General features: G+C 39.4%; 2 protein-coding genes across 7 annotated transcripts in view; both read right to left on the reverse strand.

Annotated features, from left to right (window-relative positions):
- The window catches only part of b3gntl1 (UDP-GlcNAc:betaGal beta-1,3-N-acetylglucosaminyltransferase-like 1), a 28853-nt gene extending 21641 nt beyond the window's left edge, over positions 1 to 7212 (reverse strand). For 5 of the 6 annotated variants that reach the window (XR_006924209.1, XR_006924208.1, XR_006924210.1 and 2 more), the window contains exons 1-5: positions 6243 to 7212; positions 6022 to 6138; positions 5847 to 5946; positions 5317 to 5381; positions 1127 to 1192 (exon numbers count right to left, since the gene is read on the reverse strand). Coding sequence is in view for 3 of the 6 variants with exons in the window: in XM_046837982.1 (XP_046693938.1) it covers positions 1127 to 1192; positions 5317 to 5381; positions 5847 to 5946; positions 6022 to 6138; positions 6243 to 7001 (1107 nt within the window). In the remaining 3 variants the exon portion in view is untranslated. The remainder of the gene's footprint in view (positions 1 to 1126; positions 1193 to 5316; positions 5382 to 5846; positions 5947 to 6021; positions 6139 to 6242) is intronic. The other variant, XM_046837985.1, reaches the window with a different exon arrangement.
- A 533-nt stretch (positions 7213 to 7745) lies between these two features.
- Positions 7746 to 17373, reverse strand: LOC124378588 (putative adhesion G protein-coupled receptor E4P). Its single transcript, XM_046838317.1, has 13 exons — positions 17310 to 17373; positions 14098 to 14151; positions 13947 to 13990; positions 13140 to 13217; positions 12855 to 13035; positions 11609 to 11722; positions 11159 to 11349; positions 10928 to 11086; positions 9355 to 9561; positions 9038 to 9270; positions 8582 to 8648; positions 8190 to 8459; positions 7746 to 8093 (listed from the first exon to the last, which is right to left on the reverse strand). Exons 1-13 carry the CDS (start codon positions 17371 to 17373, stop codon positions 7995 to 7997), a joined length of 1761 nt encoding a protein of 586 aa, XP_046694273.1. The 3' UTR covers positions 7746 to 7994.
- Between the last annotated feature and the right edge of the window lie 997 nt (positions 17374 to 18370).

The following is an 18370-nucleotide window of genomic DNA, read 5'->3' on the forward strand; positions in this document are numbered from 1 at the left end:
CATGTCAAACGGAAAGATCAATTGAGGATACCATGGTACCATACCATCTGATACCATGTTCTTTGTTATCAGATCAGAACTTGAACAAGAAGGAACATTATATGGAATGCTCATCCATTCTCCCTGTGTTCATGCTGCTTTTCTTCTTAATAGATGGAAATATCTGTAGGTGGTAATGAGCACCACAAAAAAAACACAAACCACCAAAAGTTCCCCAGATTCCAGAGGCGGTACAGAACCGAGGGGTTTTCACCAAGCCACACTGCTGATGCGGCACGGATGTGGATACACACACACCCACTTGGAGAAAAGTTAAGCTTAGCTCAACTTAAAGCTAATAAACTACAGTTAATATTAGAAATCTCAGACGCAAAATCAGGTGGTAATTATTAACACACCACAAACAAACCCTTTAGATCTCATGAGAAAAATTCCAAGAAGTTCACTAGGAGTATATTAAGGTTCCTCTAACAACTGACTACTTAAAGATTCCTAGATTCCTACACTGGTTATATCAGAGGCGTTGTCTAGGGGGAAGAAAAAACTGTTGCACTTAAAACATTTAAACGCTCCCATATTTTGTCTTTAAATGCTATGCTTTCATTTTCCAAGAAAACTTATCATCCTTTGAAACATACTACTGACTCATCCTTCATCCCTCCATCCATATATCCATTTATCTATAGATTCATTCATGCACACATCTATTCACCCTATCAGTTCACTCATCCATTCATTGCTTTAACCATTCATTTATCCAGACATGCTTCTATCCATCAATTTATCCACAACTCCACAAATGTATTCATTCATCTGCTAGTTCATCCATCCATCCATTAACCCATCCATCATCCTATCCACAAATCAATAATGAATAAAAAAAATCCACTCACCTTTCCCACCATCCATCCATCAACCCATTTACCTCTCCATTTACCTATCCATGTGCCAATCAATGAATCAAGGACATCCACCCATCCAACCCACGTTCATCTATCTGTCCATCCACAGGTGAGCACAGTGCCTAGCTGAAGTTCACAGACTTGTCTATCTATGATGTGATGCCTGATAAACCTGTCTCACTCTCCGTTAGTGATATTTCTCCATTAATACGTGAGCTACTCACACAATTGGGGTTCAGGACAGCAGCTTCATACTGCAGTCTCACTCTCTGGGGCATCATGACATCGTCCTGGAAAATAGAAAATACACACAAAAAAAATCAGACGTCTTGCGCCAACGTGAACTGATTAACTTGTCGACACAGCAACCTAATGGTTCGCTCAGGAGAGATTTGGGCAGCAAATAGCATTTTTTACAACGTACACTGTCTCGTGGCAGAGCTAAAGCAGTTATAAAAGAATGTATAATATATGATTTAGCGGCCACATGCTAGCAGCTATGCTCTCCGAACTAAAACCACTGAGTCCATTGTGTCAAAAATGTTGAAGTTCAACAACACAGAGTTTAAAGAACATTGATGTTCCACAGCTAACCAAACTATCAGTATTACTCCAAATATATGTTTGAACTTCAACTCCACAATTATGGCCTTCAAACTTGAAGTCACTTTGATCAGCATCCCAGAGAAGTGTGTGCGCGCACGCATCTGGGAGCTGTTAAAGAGGTTAGAGATCATGATTTGTTGTTTGTTCACGTAACACCCAGACACTTAAAACAACAAATGAACAAGGCTTAACCAAAACATGCTCACAGCCAAACTTTTTAACATCTGCTTCCTCATGTCAGCTGTTCTCGGGCTCATTTTCACTGGTTTTTGTCATTCTCTCTTTCACACAGAAAAATAAATAAATATGATATTGTATTCTATGAAACAAAAATCAAATGCAACCAGAAGAACCGATGTTGTATTTTTTCACCATCTTGGACAGCTAATCCCTCAATATCATGAACACTGTTATACACATGACCCTGATTAAGACCCATGAACACTTGTGATATGATAAACGTACGTCAACCAATTGCCGGCCTGACATCTGGTTCCTGCTTGTGCTTGAAACCGATCAAATAAAAAGTTCGGCAGCACAAATGCATTCTTGCTTCATTGGGGAAGTTGGAGACCAGTGAAAGATGAACACTTTTCCTGATGAAGAGAGCAGCGAGAGAACGTCGCACGTCCATGAGAATTGCACAAAGAAAGTCGAAGAAGGTTTCATTAATCAAACCAAAACAACGTCCCTTTCGGAATACAATGTCTGAAAAACTGCTGGTGCTACTAAAGGTCTCAGGTTCTAAACCTTTGTAATGCATAGTAACAAAGATACGATCCACACTTTACATGCAATATGAGGAAAGACAGCAGATCTCATGGCTGAAACATGGTCTATGACTTTTGGTTTAGGTGGCACAAATGACTAGATGGTAAGAACTACGAGATGGTATCATACATTTTCAAGACTAGTTTTGTAACACACCAACAGAAGGAAGCACACACAGTCACAGGGAGCACATTTACATTTACATTTGCGGCATTTAGCAGAAGCTCTTATCCAGAGCGACGTACAAAAGTGCTTTGAGTCTCTAGTAATGAATAAATCTATACTGGTACACCAGATTACAAACTTAATATAAATATAACCCTAGAATTCTACAAACTTGGAATGTGCTAATTTAAGTGTTTCAGGAAGAGGTAGGTCTTTAGTCGACGCTTGAAGATAGTCATGGACTCAGCTGTACAGACATCTAGGGGAAGTTCATTCCACCACCTTGGTGCCAGAACAGAAAAGAGCCTTGAAGTGTACTTACCTCTCATTCTGAGAGAAGGTGGTACCAGTGGAGCAGTGCCGACCTTCATAAGTCAGTGTGCCACAAGACATCATCCTGTGAACATTCTGACCATGTGCATTACCACGTCTGCAATTTAAACATGCATTAAACATGATGTTGCAACGCGTTTTGAGTGGCATGCAAGCTTTAAGAGTGGAAGAACATCACTGGAGGATGACGAGTGACAAGGTAAAAATTCAACGGGGTCAACCCCTAGAAATTTCGAAACCATTCGGCAACTTGTTCATGATGATCGTCGGAGAACAATTCCACAAGTGTATGACTGTTCCTCGTGGAATATCTATATTTTCAGATGCCAATCCAGTGTTCTGGGTTTGGCCATTCATCCACACTGTGCTTCTCAGTACAGGAAGAAAAAAGAACTAATATGAGATCCAAGTCCAATGAGTCCAAGGTCTAGAAAAAAAATTTCTCTTGCAGGCCCAAGCCTTTTCTTGGGAATTGAAAACAACTTTAACGTGGAACTTTCCATCAAAAGAAAACCTTCTGTTGTAGAGATTTATACAGAACCATCAACTTATTACCCCTTGAGGAACAAAGCAAAGGACTGTACCATCAAGAAAAGTTTGATCTTCGACCTGAGTGAACCTCAATCCTGGTCTTAAAAAACCTTGGACACATTCTGATGTTTCCGCTAGATCCAACTTATCCTATTTCAAATCATTAGCGAATTAACAAACCCGAACTCGAGGTGAGTTATAGCAACGAGAGTGATCAAGTGACCAAAAAATAATACAAATTTAAAAAGTAGAAATAAAAACAACAAAGAATTCGGTGCATCTCGAAGTACAAGAGTAAAACGAGTCCTCAGGAACTTAGCTCTGTTGCAAGCTATCAAATAAAATGAGGTCAGGAATAGAACTGGGTTCAAGCTGTATAAAGAGTGTCTCCATTTCTGGAGTCTTTCCTAATGTTCGTGATTGCAGTGAATTGTTGACAAAACGTCCATTATGCTTTCCCAATCTACCATCACCCCTCATGACCTTCTATGAATAAAACTGTCCTGCAAAAAACTTCACATTAAAATGCCAATATGATGGTCTAGTAGGAAAATCTGAGGCTCTGTCTCTGACAAAGCCCAGCTGGTGGTCAGCAGAACCCAGCAGAGAAATAGACTTGTTGACTACAGCAGTCAAATATTTGCACATGGTGGAACAGGGCAGCAATCAGTTTTGTCAATAAACCAATTAGCTGACTGCCGCAGTAATGTTTTCGCGGGTCTGAAGATCTCGTCATGGTGGAGGACATCGGGTCTACAGGCTGGCCAGGAACACATCGCATCTGCTACGCTAAGACTTGCCGCTCGGCTCCCTAAAGACTCTTTAGCTCTTAATCTCAAGCGAAAAAGGTTGTGAAAATTTTACGTGAGAACATTTCACTTCTCTCCATCGTGAGCCTGGCAGCATGGAACCTCGTGACTCATAGCTGGAGCAAATGTGGAGCCGGGTGAAGAGAAGCAGATGCAGCAGTGAGCTCTGGGTTACTCAATCTGCACTCCTTACTCAACCTTCATACACACACTTTGGACAAAGTCAGCGGTGCCAACACTTAAGTGAGAAATGAACTGCAATCAACTGCATTTGTCTTTTTTCTCTGCACCTCATTTTATTTCTCTTTTCCCCCCTCCATCCATCTCTTTTATTCTCTTTCATAATCTGTCTTTACTGTTCTTTCTTTCAGTCTGTTTCTTCTTATCCAGTCTCATTCTCTCTCTCTCTCTCTCTCTCTCTCTCTCTCTCTCTTCCAATCTGTCCGTCTCTCAGTCTCTCATAGTCTCGCTTTCTTTTCTGTTCTAGTCAGTCTCTCTTTACACATGTCTCGATGTCTTTTCTCAAAATTCTCTCCTGTATTTCACCCCTGGTGCACACACACACACACACACACACACACACACACACACACACACACACACACACACACACACACACACACACACACACACACACACACACACACATTCTCCCTGCCTTCATGTCAAACAATTTGAAGTCAAGCTGTGAACAACCCTGACCTTGTCATGCTGACCTAAACATACAAACACACACACACACACACACACACACACACACACAGCCTGATTCCTGCATACAAGAATGTGTGTGTGTGTGAATGACACAGAGTCTAAACACACACACACACACACATACCAAAGTAATGTATGATAGATGTTTTCTGGCATGTTTTTGACACAGTGTGTGTGTGTGTGTGTGTGTGTGTGTGTGTGCAGGACGTCTGTGATGGATATCATGGTGATTCATACCATTTCTTTCCCAAGTGTCAGCAGAAAACCGCTAGATATTTCCTACTGGACTCACACACACACACACACACACTCACACACACACACACACACACACACACTTCATCTTTGGTTTCTGGCACGTTAGTCAAACAATAAGTGAACTGCAAGAGACACCTGTTTCAGCAGCACAACATCTATTCAAATTCAACAACCATGTTCACACACACACTCACACACACACACACACACACACACACACCACTCACCGCATCCTGGAAGCACAGATATCGTCCGGAGCTTTGAGCCACAGCTTTGTTTTTGGCGAATCCAACTGAGGACACACACACACACACACACACACACACACACACACACACACACACACACATCGCCACTTTATTAGGATTCTTGCAGGGATCCGATCAGCCAATCAGGTGGCAGGAGGACAGCGTGTACAAATCATGCAGGTAGACGTCAAATGTTTTAATAGACTGATGTTATGATGTCATAAAATACAAGAGCCAATCAGGTTAAAAAAAAAAAAATATGAAATGTGGAGGCATAACATCACAGTGATGCTGTCCATGTATTAATAAGTGTGAAAAACAAAGCAGTTTACTTCCGACTCTCTCTCACACACTCACACACACACACGTGACTTCTAGGTTTTAAAAATCTTTGAGCTATCCAAGAACACCACAGCCTTCAAGAGATTAGTCATCATCGCACCAACAAGGAGTGATGCATTGAAAACACACACACACACACACACACACACACACACACACACACACACCTCCTCTTGGTGTGCCCATATTATGGCCTGATATCACCATGGAAACACCTCTCATCCTCAGCCTCTCTCTCCAGCTTTCAGCAATCGCTCTGGAATTGTCCTAAAAAACAGAAAAATATCTTGAAAATTGAATAAAAAAAAGGTAAGAATTAAAATAAAGAAGTCATCTGCGTACCATACTGGCGTCGTCGAACACAGAGATCTCCAAAGAGCCCTGGAAGTCCTGATCCGCCACGCCCTGGAGACATTCCTCCAGCCATCCAGCCCCGTTATACACCGGGATGATCACAGACTGAGGAAGGAGAGAAAAACAACCAGCCGACTTTAGACACCAGTCTTATAAAAACAGTCCTCGTTTTGCCCTAGAGGATGATGAACGCTCCTGAAGTTACTAACCACTTCAATGCTGTTGCCTTTTACTTCCTCAGGGGCATCAGCACATTTCACACGTGCATTGGAAGACTCCAAAGTGGCAGCATTCGACTCAAAAAACACTTTATTCGACCCTAATGTGGCATCAATAGACTGCAACAAGGCATCGTTTGCGCCCAAAGTGGCCTTATTAGACCCCATTTTGGCATCATTAGACAGTAAGGTCTGGTTAGACTCCAAAGTGGCATCGGAAGATGGCAGCCTAGCAGAAGACTCCACACTGGTATCATTCGAATCAAAAAACACTTTATTAGACCCCAAAGAGGAGTGAATAGACTGCAAAAAGTCACCATTAGACCCCAAAGTGGCATCATTAGGCTGAGAAGTAGCATCATGAGACAAAGTGGCATCTGAAAATTGCAGCTTAGATGCCAAAGTGGCATCCATAGATTTCAGCCTAACAGAAGACTCCAAAGTGGCATAATTTACCCCAGAACTGACATTTTTATCCATCGTGATACCTTCAGACCCCACAGTGGCAACAAAAGCCCCCTGAGTGGCACCTGTAGACTCCAGAATGGCAGCAGGAGCTCCTACAGTAGTATGTTGAACCTCAGAAGGAGACTCCAGACTGGCAGCTTTATGCTCTACAGTGAGGTCCTGGTGTTGAACCCTGAGACACACCCGCTTTGACCCATGATGTTCCTCCTCCAGATCTCCTGCAGAGCCCTGAGGACTGCTGATCTCAGCACCTGCAGAAGCTCCAACTTCACTCCATGGCATGTGGATGAGCTCAGATGAAGACTTCGTTCGAAACAAAAAGTTTTTTTTTCCAGATTTTTTTTTTAGATTAACTTACTTTAAAAAAAGTATAAAATAAAAAAATGCGTTTACTTCATAACATTCGCCTTTTTATTGATTTATTTTTACTTCATTTGCGAGGAAACTCAGTTCAAAACACTTCCTGTACTTCCGCGTTGGGGAGGAGAAATGAAATCTGATTGGTCAAGACAACACGTGATCGTAAATCTGATTGGACAAACCTGCTGTCAGTTTAAACACGTCTGCTGGAGCATATAATATAATATAATAAATATAATATAATATAATATAATATAATATAATATAATATAATATAATATAATATAATATAATATAATGATACATTTCCTTTCATTTTCTCTTTGTCTAAATTGCAGAGCACTTTATAGAGAATGAAAGCAAAAAAAATCTTAAAGAAAAATAATAAAATAAAGAAAAATAAGCTAAGTATAACTAAGTATAAAGAAAATAAATTACAAATAATAAATAGTCGCCTTTTCAAAAATCTACAAAAATCTACAAAAATCTAGTTGTATTTGTAATAATAATTATTCATATTTAGAACAATAATGACCCTATGTTCATAACCCCAATAAACCCATGTTTAAAGCTATAAATAAGTAAAGAAATCAGAGTGAAATGGGATACACCATTAAAGCACTTTATTACAGCTTGAATTCATGAGGGCAAGAAGAACAGGGGCAGCGGAACATTCTGCAGATGACCAGAAGGGGGCGGTAGATACGATTACACGCAGATACATCAGCAGATACTTATGATGTCCTTCAAAATATACAAAAATCTACAGTCAAAAATCTAGACTTGACCTATATTTACACTATTTAATGTGTTTAAAAAAGATAAAGGCTGACAATCCTACACGTTACAATTCCATGCGACACGTCTCATGATCACTTATTGTAACATAACTAACAGTAATAAGCCTTTGGATGTTCACGATGTCCCCTGAGGCTCCTGCCCATCTGCTGCAGCAGGGCTACGATTGTTAAAGCAGCAAACTGCACACAGAAACTTCCTGTACTGCTGCCTGACCTAGAAGTAGAAAAGACAACGAATAGCCAAAGTAGTCAATAAACAAAATGTAATATATATGATTGGTTGGATTGGAACCAAGTGCTGAGCGCTAACCTCTGGGTTGAGGAGACAGTGGAACAGAAAGATGAAGGCCCCCTGCTGGATGCAGATTAAATTCACTGTAAAAAACCCTATAACATCAGTTGGAAAGAAGTAGGCGAGCCAGGGGCAGCCGATGATAAAAAACTGAGCCAGACTTTTAAACATCACACTCATTATGAGTTTGGTGTCGTTGCTGTTACTCCTCAGCAAGTGGTGGTTTTTCACCCGTATCAGCTTTGAGATTATGATGATGATGGTGATGATGTAGAGAATCAAGATTAGCTGTATGGGTAAAAAATAAATAGTTCAGTTGACTAAATAGTTGCAATAATTGCTTTTATTAAATATTTTTTTTAATTATATTTGATACAGTCTGTAGTATTGTAGTGGATTGTAGTACTTACTGTAGAAATGATGTAAAAAGGAAGAAAATATATGTATCTATCTCTACAAGACATGTTTGAGCTGCAGCTGCATAAAGAAGAATAGGTGTAATACAGTCAGTTAAAAAATGTGAATTGATTAACAATAAATACATTTAAACTTCTGGCACTATTTTATCTCTGGGTGTGATCTGAAGCGGTAGAATTCTAGACGTAACGAGGCGTATGTATAAAACGATTCAGTCAGTCAGTTTTGCGAACATCACTGGCGAATGGGAAGTGACCGTGGTATCTACACTAACATCCTGAAACATCTCACACCTACACGTGTACTATCACTTATATATACAGTACGAGCAAACACATATTTAGAGAATATTTTAACATTCACAATAACACTAATTTATTGATATTTAATGATATTAATTATTACTAAGAAGATAAGAGAATGGGCTCCATCCGGTCTCCAACACTCACATGAAACCTGTGTAGATTCCACGATAGACTATGCCGTACACGACCATCACAACCAGGGGAATTAAGTATCCGATCAAAATGAACCATTTGCAGCTAAGCCCCTCCTCCTGGTTTGAGCTGACCTTTGATAGGTTCTTCACAAAAATGAAGAATAGCACAGCTTTATTGAACATCCACATAAAAGCAGAGAGAAAAAAAAACAACAAAACACCCTCCAGGATGGGAAACAAATGCTGTGGAAAGATGAAATATCAATCAATCAATGAACAGACGGTAATATATACATACATGTGTGTGTGTCTGTGTGTGATATTCACCTTCCGAGGGCATATATATGCCCGGAAATATTTTGTGAGCAGTCTAAGAAGCATAGCAAGGAGAAGGCTCATGCACAGGTTTATCAGAGTCATGTTAGTCACTTTTTTGTGAGGATGACAAATGACCAAAGTCAGTATGGATAAACTCAGAAACAATATTCCTACTGCCACAGACGCTGTTTTACAAATTGTCCAAAAATTGTACATCTGGAAAAATTAAATCAACATTTTATATTTCTAAAACAGTTTCCTGGAAGTTAGTATTCATTATATTGTTATACAGATAATACAGTACACATTCCCTGCTGTTCATATATCCCTTCTTTTCCTATTCAATGGATTATTTGTAGGCTTACTATCCACTGTTATCCAGAAGAAGGATTGTTGGGCTTGTTGAGACTTTGAGTTACATGGCAGAAGGTTGCATGTTCATATCTCAGGACATATAGACTGTGTTATCTGACTCTCCCTGCCCCATGCCACTCTGGCTGTCAGAATCTGTTCACTGCTCTCCTGACCTGTGTAGTTCTCCTACTCTGTGTTCGCCATTCAAACAACTGGTATCTCTCTGACAGTACAATCTGGCCAGTTATGGACCCAGCAGATACCACGAGCATACAGGCACTCCTTACCACCTCAGCTTATGAGAGGGAGTGGCCAGGACAGAGATGGTGGGTGGAACCCTACTGCCATCTTAGACACTTTCCATCAGGGCCTTTCGGACAGGCCACCCAGATCAACCCATGGAGGTCGGCAAGTCGGGATCTTCTGATATCTTTACACAGCTCTCTGATCTCTCCTTCAGCCACCACTCGCAACCTTTGGGTAACCATGGACAATCAAGTGTCCTTTTCCTCACATGTTGCTAATTTGACACGCTCTCGTCGGTCTCTTCGACCATTTTTATCCATATTTTTTTCTTTTGTCATTTCGAGACTGGACTACTGCAACTCTCTGCTGGCAGCTCGAACTCTGAACACTATTCGTCCACTGCAAATGATCCAAAATGCAGCTGCATGATGTGTTCAACCTGAATAGGTTCTCTCACACCACCACTTTGTTGCTCCCTCTACTGGCTTCTGGTAGCTGCACACATCAGATTCAAAACACTGATGCTTGCCTTCTTCTTCTTCTACTTTCAGCTGCTGCCATTAGGGGTCGCCACAGCGGATCATCCGTCTCCATACCACCCTGTCCTCTACATCTGCCTGATTCACACCAAAACACTGATGCTTGCCTAATAAGCCAAAAATGACCCAGCAAGCTCTTACATCAAACCTCTTATTACTCCTCGCACTGCACCACACTGCCACAGCTCTTCACCATCGCTCAGGGTAAGAGGTAGGTATACATCTAGACTCTTCTCTGTTCTGGTGTTGGAATAATCTTCCTCTAGATGTCCAAACAGCTAAGTGATCTTCAAACAATGGTTGAAGACCCACATCTTCCTAAAACACTCAAACTAGCACTTTATGCCCTGTTTGTTTCATGGCTGTTTATTATAAAAAGATTTTCCAAATGTATAAGAGCGTCTGCTGAATGTCGTAAATGTAAATGTATCCTGGTCTCTTACCAGCTGAGTGTAAGTCTGCATGATTAAAGCAAAAGTACCCAGATGATCACAAGAGCACAGAGTGTGAGTTTTGTTCAACTTTGTGGTACTGCAACCATCTTCAACCCATTCGTTTTCATTCCAATACAAGCAGCCGAGAACACCTTCAGGGTCCAACTCCTAGTGGAGAAAAGGTCCTAATATTAGATATAAATAAATAAAGAGAAAAGCTTTTGAATTCAAATAACTTACATCTACATGCTTAAGGGTAAAGCTGATTTGAAAAAAATCGGTAGAAAAGGTTGTAGTGAAGCCAGATACTTGGAGAAGTTTTGCTGACACCACAGGAGACATTATGGTTTTTGTCGTATTTACAAATGTATTGAAGAAGCTAGCATGCAGGATGGCTGCCATGTTGGTGAAGCTCATCAAGGCAACAGCAACTACAATGAAATGAAGGTTCAAATGACAAGATAGACGTAATCATTCCTGTTGTTTTCACCATGTCACGTGATCGCGGCACCTGATTCACGTTCACGCATCATTTACACGTGAACTTTCTGAATATTCACCTCAGTAAAAAAAAAATTGGCATCTAAACAAAGACTTTGATTTTATTTGATTATTATAATGAGTTTTGCTCGTCTGCTTGTACTGAGGAATTTGAGTCAGAGACGTTAAATGTAAAGATTATTACTGTACCGTTGCTTTTGTTCGGGATTCCTGTGACCTCGATATCCATAGAAGCAGTGGTTGTGGTGAGAGAGGGGATTTTACTCACACTGGAGTCCAGTTCAAGCTCAATTACCTGAACCTCTACAAAGATAGTCAGATATTCAAGAGTCAGAGATTTGCTTTTAAGTTCTGTCTACTATGTTTAAACTGTAATTTAATTCATTTCATAAGAATATTATCTTATAGATTTACAGCAGGAATCTTCTACTAAAGTGAACAAATTGAACCAGGTGAACAAACTGTTTTTGTTATAATAATGTTAGTCATTTCCCCTTGGACCTGGTTTGAGGAATATAAGTTTGTTTTCAAGACCTGTTTAGAGCACAGGGATTACAGTAAAGGTGTTTATAACGGCAGATACAATACAATGTAATACAACCAAAACAGTTGTGGCTCTGTCTTTAATGTAAACAGAATGCAATGATTTGCAAATCTCATAAACTCATATTTTATTCACAATAGAACATAGAAAACATTTTAAAATGTTTAAACTGAGAAAATGCACCATTGTGAAGGTAATTTTGAAATTGATGGCTGCAACACGTCTTAAAAAAGTTGGGACGGGGCAACACAAGTGTTATTAAAATTAAACATTTGGAGAAACATTTAAAGTACTAATTAGGGTAATTGGCAACATGCCAGTAACATGAGCATCTAAAAGAATTGGAGTTTCTCAGAAGTAAAGATGGACAGACCTTCACCAAACTGAGAAAGACTGTATTCTTTTTACAAAAATGTAATACTTCCAAAAATCACCCCTAGTTTTACCTACCATCAAAAGTACAAGTTGCATGCAAAGAGGAAGCAATATCTCAACATGATCTAGAAACGCCACCATCTTCTCTGGGGCAAAGCTCATTTATAATAATCTGTGTCAAAGTGAAAATCTGTTCTGTGGTCAGACAACTCTAAATTTGAATTTCTTTTTGGCAACCATGGGTGCTGCATCCACTGGACTAAAGAGGAGAGGGACTTTCAGCGCTCAGATCAAAAGCTGCATCTCGGCTGGTATGGGAGAATCTTAGAGCCTGTGGAATGGGCAGGTTTTAAGTCTGGAAAGGCTCCATTATTGCTGAAAGTTATATCCAGGTTTTATATCAGCGTATGCTCTCACCCAGACGATACCTACAAGGAATTCCTTGCATATTTCAACAGGACAGTACTGAGTATTGAGTTGAGCAGTTAGAATCAACAGCTAGGACATGTTCCATACCTAAAGTTTGTAGAGAGATGCTGATGGACTGGATGTCGTCTGTTTCCCTCACTAGTTTAGACACAAGTTCTTCAGTGAAGTTCAGAACATCATTTCCATACAGTATTAGATCCTGGTCAGTAGTGTTTTCTTTTACTAAACTCGTACTGTTCATCATGATGTTTAAACAATTTTCCACACTCTATATAACAGACAGAGATACACAAGATTCAATGAACGAACGGCACATTATTATATTAACGTGCATAAATTTACCATTACAAATTAACACCAAATAAGTCTCACTTCCTGTTGAAGCTCTTGAGATGTCTTGTTCTTGATTTGGTTCAGCAGCTCCTGTGCACACTCTACTGTTACATCATCCTAGTGCACAAAGATGTGATTTTTATTAAAAATTTATAGTAAAAAGTCATTCAGAAGGCTTTAATACTTGCCAAGTTCAGGCTCCAACATACCAAAGAAATATTACAATGAATCTCAGATATTTGTTAAATAAAAATCTTGAATTCGGATTGAAATACATTTCTGAGAGATTCATAGTGATAAATATTAATTTTTAATACATTCATAAAACTTTGTCTTCGTTTGGCTGCTCCCATTAGGGGTCACCACAGCGGATCATCCGTCTCCATACCCCCCTGTCCTCTACATCTGCTTCTTTCAAACCATCTACCTGCATGTCTTCCCTCATCACATCCATAAACCTCCTCCTTCTACTGATATACCCCATGTCCCTCCTCTGCACATGTCCAAGCCATCTCAATCACACCTCCCTCACCTTGTCTTCAAAACATCCTACATGCACTGTCCCTCTAATAAACTCATTTCTAATCCTGTCCATCGTCGTCACTCCCAACAAACATCTCAACATCTTCAGCTCTGCTACCTCCAGCTCCACCTCCTGTCTTTTACTCAATGCCACTGTCTCTAATCCTACATCATCTCAGGTCTCACCACAGTCCTATAAACTTTCCCTTTCACTCTCACAGATACTCTTCTATCACAAATCACTCCTGCTATCACTCTTCTCAACCCAAAAGAAATATGATGTTTGCGAGGCCAGTGTCTCCACAGAGAAATTTCTACTATTACCTGGCAATGTTCAGGTACTTCAAGACCCTCATGAAAGTGAGACTCTGAGAAAAAAGTTACACAAGTTTTCACACTGTTAAAGAACAATGGCTTGCTGGAATACATCCTTCAGTCATCCATCACTGTGTTAATGACTTAATAGTTTACTTACTGGGATGTGAAGTATCAGAGTTTATAACTGCCATCAGTAACAGAACAGAGACTCCTAGAAGGAAAAAACAAGAATTAATTTGATTAGATTACACCTCAGTCAGGGTGGTCATGACAGCAGAGGATCATATTTTGAAAAGCCATATCTGAGCAGGAACTGTCTAAGAACAACGATATATTAAATACTGATAGCTTGGAACGGACAGAATAAAATTCACTGGTAAATGATGATGCTGATGAGTCCTCCTTCCTCAAACTTAAAACACACACAGAAACTTTTGCAAGAATACAATAATTATATTTTTTATTAATACATTTCATTATTTCAACATAAAACTCCATAAAAACAATTCCCTATAAGTTGTTTGGTCGACGGTGGGGAAAAAAACCAAACTAGTTATGTGGCAAATGCAATTTCACGATAAACCGGGGGTGCCAGATTCGAACTGCTGTAAAGTGGGGAATTACTGTATTATTATTATTATTGGCAACCTGGCAGTTTTACCCCAATTGGCTAAATATTACATTTTAACTAGTGCAGTTAAAATAACCCAGTCTGGGGGAAACTTTCAATCCAATTCATTTTATTACTACACCAATCAGGCATAACATTAAAATAATGAGAGGTGAAGTGAAGAACACTGATGATCTTCGTCATGGCACCTGTTGGTGGGTGGATTTATCGATTAGGCAACAGGTGAACATTTTGTCCACAAAGTTGTTGTTAGAAGCAGGAAAAATGGGTTAAGGATTTGAGCGAGTTTGAGAAATTGTGAAGTCTAGACGACTGGGTCAGAGCGTCTCCAAAACTTCAGCTCTTGGGGGATGTTCCTGGTCTGCAGTGTTCAGTATTTATCAAAAGTGCTCCAAGAAAGGAACAGTGGTGAACCGGCGACAGGGTCTCGGGGGACAAGGCTCATTGATGCACGTCTGGACGGCTGTTTTAGCAGCAAAAGGGGACCAACATAATATTAGGCAGGTGGTCGTAATGTTATGTCTGATTGGTGGCCATAAAGTTACACCTGATATGTATTTTTGTCATTCTAATCACAATATTTGCATCTAAGTGTTTGTTAAATACATTTTAGTCTGTATTTGACAATTTGTGCATTTTTTCTCCTTTCCGGCATCTCAAACATTTCATTTCCATAAAAAACTTGTTGTTTTTCAAAATGTTACAGAAGAATCTTACATGTCGTAAATCAGATACAACTTTTTAGACAAAAAAGAGCTGTTGACTGCCAGGTTTTAGCAATAACAATCAACGGTGACAAAGTCCAGGAGAACTACAGCAGGTTCTCCAGGGTGTTCAGAGTTCAGAGTTCTCATAAAACATACATTTAATTTCATAATATTTAAAAGGAGTATTTACTTTACAGTTTTTCATTACAGACTGTCTAAATAACTCCTCATTGATTTAGAATAAAGATGTATACACTGAAATACTGCACTACTTATTATGTATGATTTTATTTCATAAAACTGAATCCTATTTTAATAAATAAGAGTAAAAGCAGTGTTCATACGCTCGCACCCAACACCTCACCCGCCAATAAATCTACTTACTTTTCAATAAAAACGTCATTATTTCCATTTTTGTTGAATAGATTCTCCTGACATTGTGTTAAAAATGTATGACAAGCTTGTTTAATATAGATCAAAAGACTAAATACTCTTTGTGTACATATCTTTATATCTAAATCATTTGCATTTTTGAGCTGGAAGTCCTGAAGCAAAATGGCCAAAGGGCTCTAATCAACATATCTTTAAAGAGAAATAGCTGCAGGATCAAACAGACATCATTATAACATATCATTCAAAAAGTGTCCTTTTGTCATATATATTATGCCATTAAAAGAAAAACGTGAAAGAATCAAATCCTCCAGTACACCCGATAACAGCACACAAAGCTATTAACATGGTATCTTCATAACATTCCCCATGTGAACAGCAAACTGCACTGGACAGGTAACACCGATGCAATTTATAACCCCTGGCAAAAAGTATGGACTCACCCCTTTTAGAAGATGTTCATTCAAATGTTTAATTGTGTAGAAAAAAAAAACAAGCACATATATGCCACAAAACAATTTTTACTCAACAAAACAATATTCTGGCTGTATAAAACACTTAAAAAAAAAAACAAAGAAAACGATAGTCAATTACAACTGTTTTTACAGATCAAACAGAGGAATAAATATAGAATCACACAAATCTGAGGAAGATTATATGGAATCACCAAATAAAAACACTACTAGTCTTTTGTTGCACCACCTCTGGCTATTATAACAGCTTGAATTATCTGAGGCATGGATTCAGCTAATGACAAACAGTATACTTCATCAATCTGTCTCCAGCTTTGTCTTATTGCAGGTGCCAGATCAGCCTTGCAGGTTGGAGCCTTGTCTTGGACCATTTTCTTTAATTTCCACCACAGATTTTCAATTGGATTGAGGTCCGGACTATTTGCAGGCCATGCCATTGACATTATATGTCTTTCCTGTAGGAATGTTTTCACAGATTTTGCCCTATGGCACGATGCATTATCATCCTGAAAAATGATGCTACCATCACCAAACATCCTTTCAATTGATGGAATAAGAAAAGTGTCCAAAATCTCAACATAAACTTGTGCATTTATAGAAGATGTAATGACTGTCATCTCTCCCATACCTTTACCTGACATACAACCCCATATCATTAATGATTGTGGAAATTTGCATGTTTTCTTCAGGCAGTTGTCTTCATAAATTTCATTGGAACGGCACCAAACAAAAGTTCCAGCATCATCACCCTGCCCAATGCAGATTCGTGATTCATCACTGAATATAACTCTCATCCAGTCATCCACAGTCCAAGATTGTCTTTCTTTAGCCCACTGGAACCTTGTTTTTTTCTGTTTAGATGTTAATGATGGTTTTCGTTTGGCTTTTCTGTATGTAAATCCCATTTCTTTTAGGCGATTTCTTACAGTCCGGTCACAGACATGAACTCCACTTTCTGCCCATTTGTTCCTCATTTGTTTTGTTGTGCATTTTCTGTTTTCAAGGCATATTGCTTTAAGTTTTCTGTCTTGGCGCTTTGATGTCTTTCTTGGTCTACCAGTACGCTTCCCTTTTACAACCTTTCCATTTGATTTGTACTTGGTCCAGATTTTAGACACAGCTGACTGGGAACAACCAACATTTTTTGCAACATTCCGTGAAGATTTACCTTCTTTGAGAAGTTTGATAATCCTCTCCTTTGTTTCACCTGACATCTCTCGTGTTGGAGCCATGAGTTATGTCAATCATCTTGGTTCAACACGTCACTAATGTGTGCAAGCACTCCTTTTAAACTGCAGACTAATTAGCAGTTGTAATCAGATACAGGTGTTTGTTTTAGAAATGCAAAGTGCATGGTGATTCCATATCATTTTCCTCAGATGTGTGATTCCATATTTTTTTCCTCTGTTTGATCTGTAAAAACAGTTGTAATTGACTATAGTTTTCTTTGTTTTGTTTTTTTAAGTGTTTTATACAGCCAGAAGGTTGGATTGTTGAGTGAAAATTGTTTTGTGGCATATATGTGCTTGTTTTTTTTTCTACACAATTAAACATTTGAATGAACATCTTCTGAGAGGGGTGATTCCATACTTTTTGCCAGGGGTTGTATAAGTATCATCCGCAAACATCATAGTCTACGGAGACTCCTGTCTGACCTCGTCCGTCAACCTGTCCATCACCACTGTAAACAGGAAAGGGCTCAGAGCCAATCCTTGATGCAGTCCAACCTCCAGCTTGAACCAGTCTGTCGTACCTACTGCAAACTTCACTGCTGTCACACTGTTCTACACCACCCTCACATTCTTCTCTGACACACCTGACTTACTCATACAATACCACAACTCCTCTCTCCACCCTGTCGCAAGCTTTCTCTAAATCCACAAATACACAATGCAACCCCTTCTGACCTTCTCTATACTTCTCCATCAACATCCTCAAAGCAAATAAGGGATCTGTGGTGGTCTTCCTCGGCATGAAACCATACTGTTGCTCACAGAAGGTCACCTCTTCTCTCAGCCTGGCTTCCACTACTCTTTCCCATAACTTCATGGTGTGACTGACCAACTTTATTCCCCTGTAGTTACTGCAGGTCTGCACATCTCCCTTATGCTTAAAGATCAGTACCACCACATGCCTTCTCCGTTCCTCAGGCATCTTCTTACCTTCCAGAATCTTGTTAAACAATCTGATTAAAAACTCCACTGCCATCTCTCCTAAACATCTCCACGC

This window comes from Silurus meridionalis, chromosome 24 (assembly GCF_014805685.1).
Source record: "Silurus meridionalis isolate SWU-2019-XX chromosome 24, ASM1480568v1, whole genome shotgun sequence".
NCBI lineage: Eukaryota > Metazoa > Chordata > Actinopteri > Siluriformes > Siluridae > Silurus > Silurus meridionalis.

Excerpts from the sequence above, each read along its gene's own strand:
- LOC124378588 (XM_046838317.1), bottom strand. The coding sequence starts at position 17,373 with ATGGCTCCAACACGAGAGATGTCAGGTGAAACAAAGGAGAGGATTATC. Across the intron at positions 11,723-12,854 it reads CATCTCTCTACAAACTTTAG|AGGTTCAGGTAATTGAGCTT; the intron begins GTATGGAACATG and ends CTATCTTTGTAG. Across the intron at positions 11,350-11,608 it reads AATCCCGAACAAAAGCAACG|TTGCTGTTGCCTTGATGAGC; the intron begins GTACAGTAATAA and ends ATTTCATTGTAG.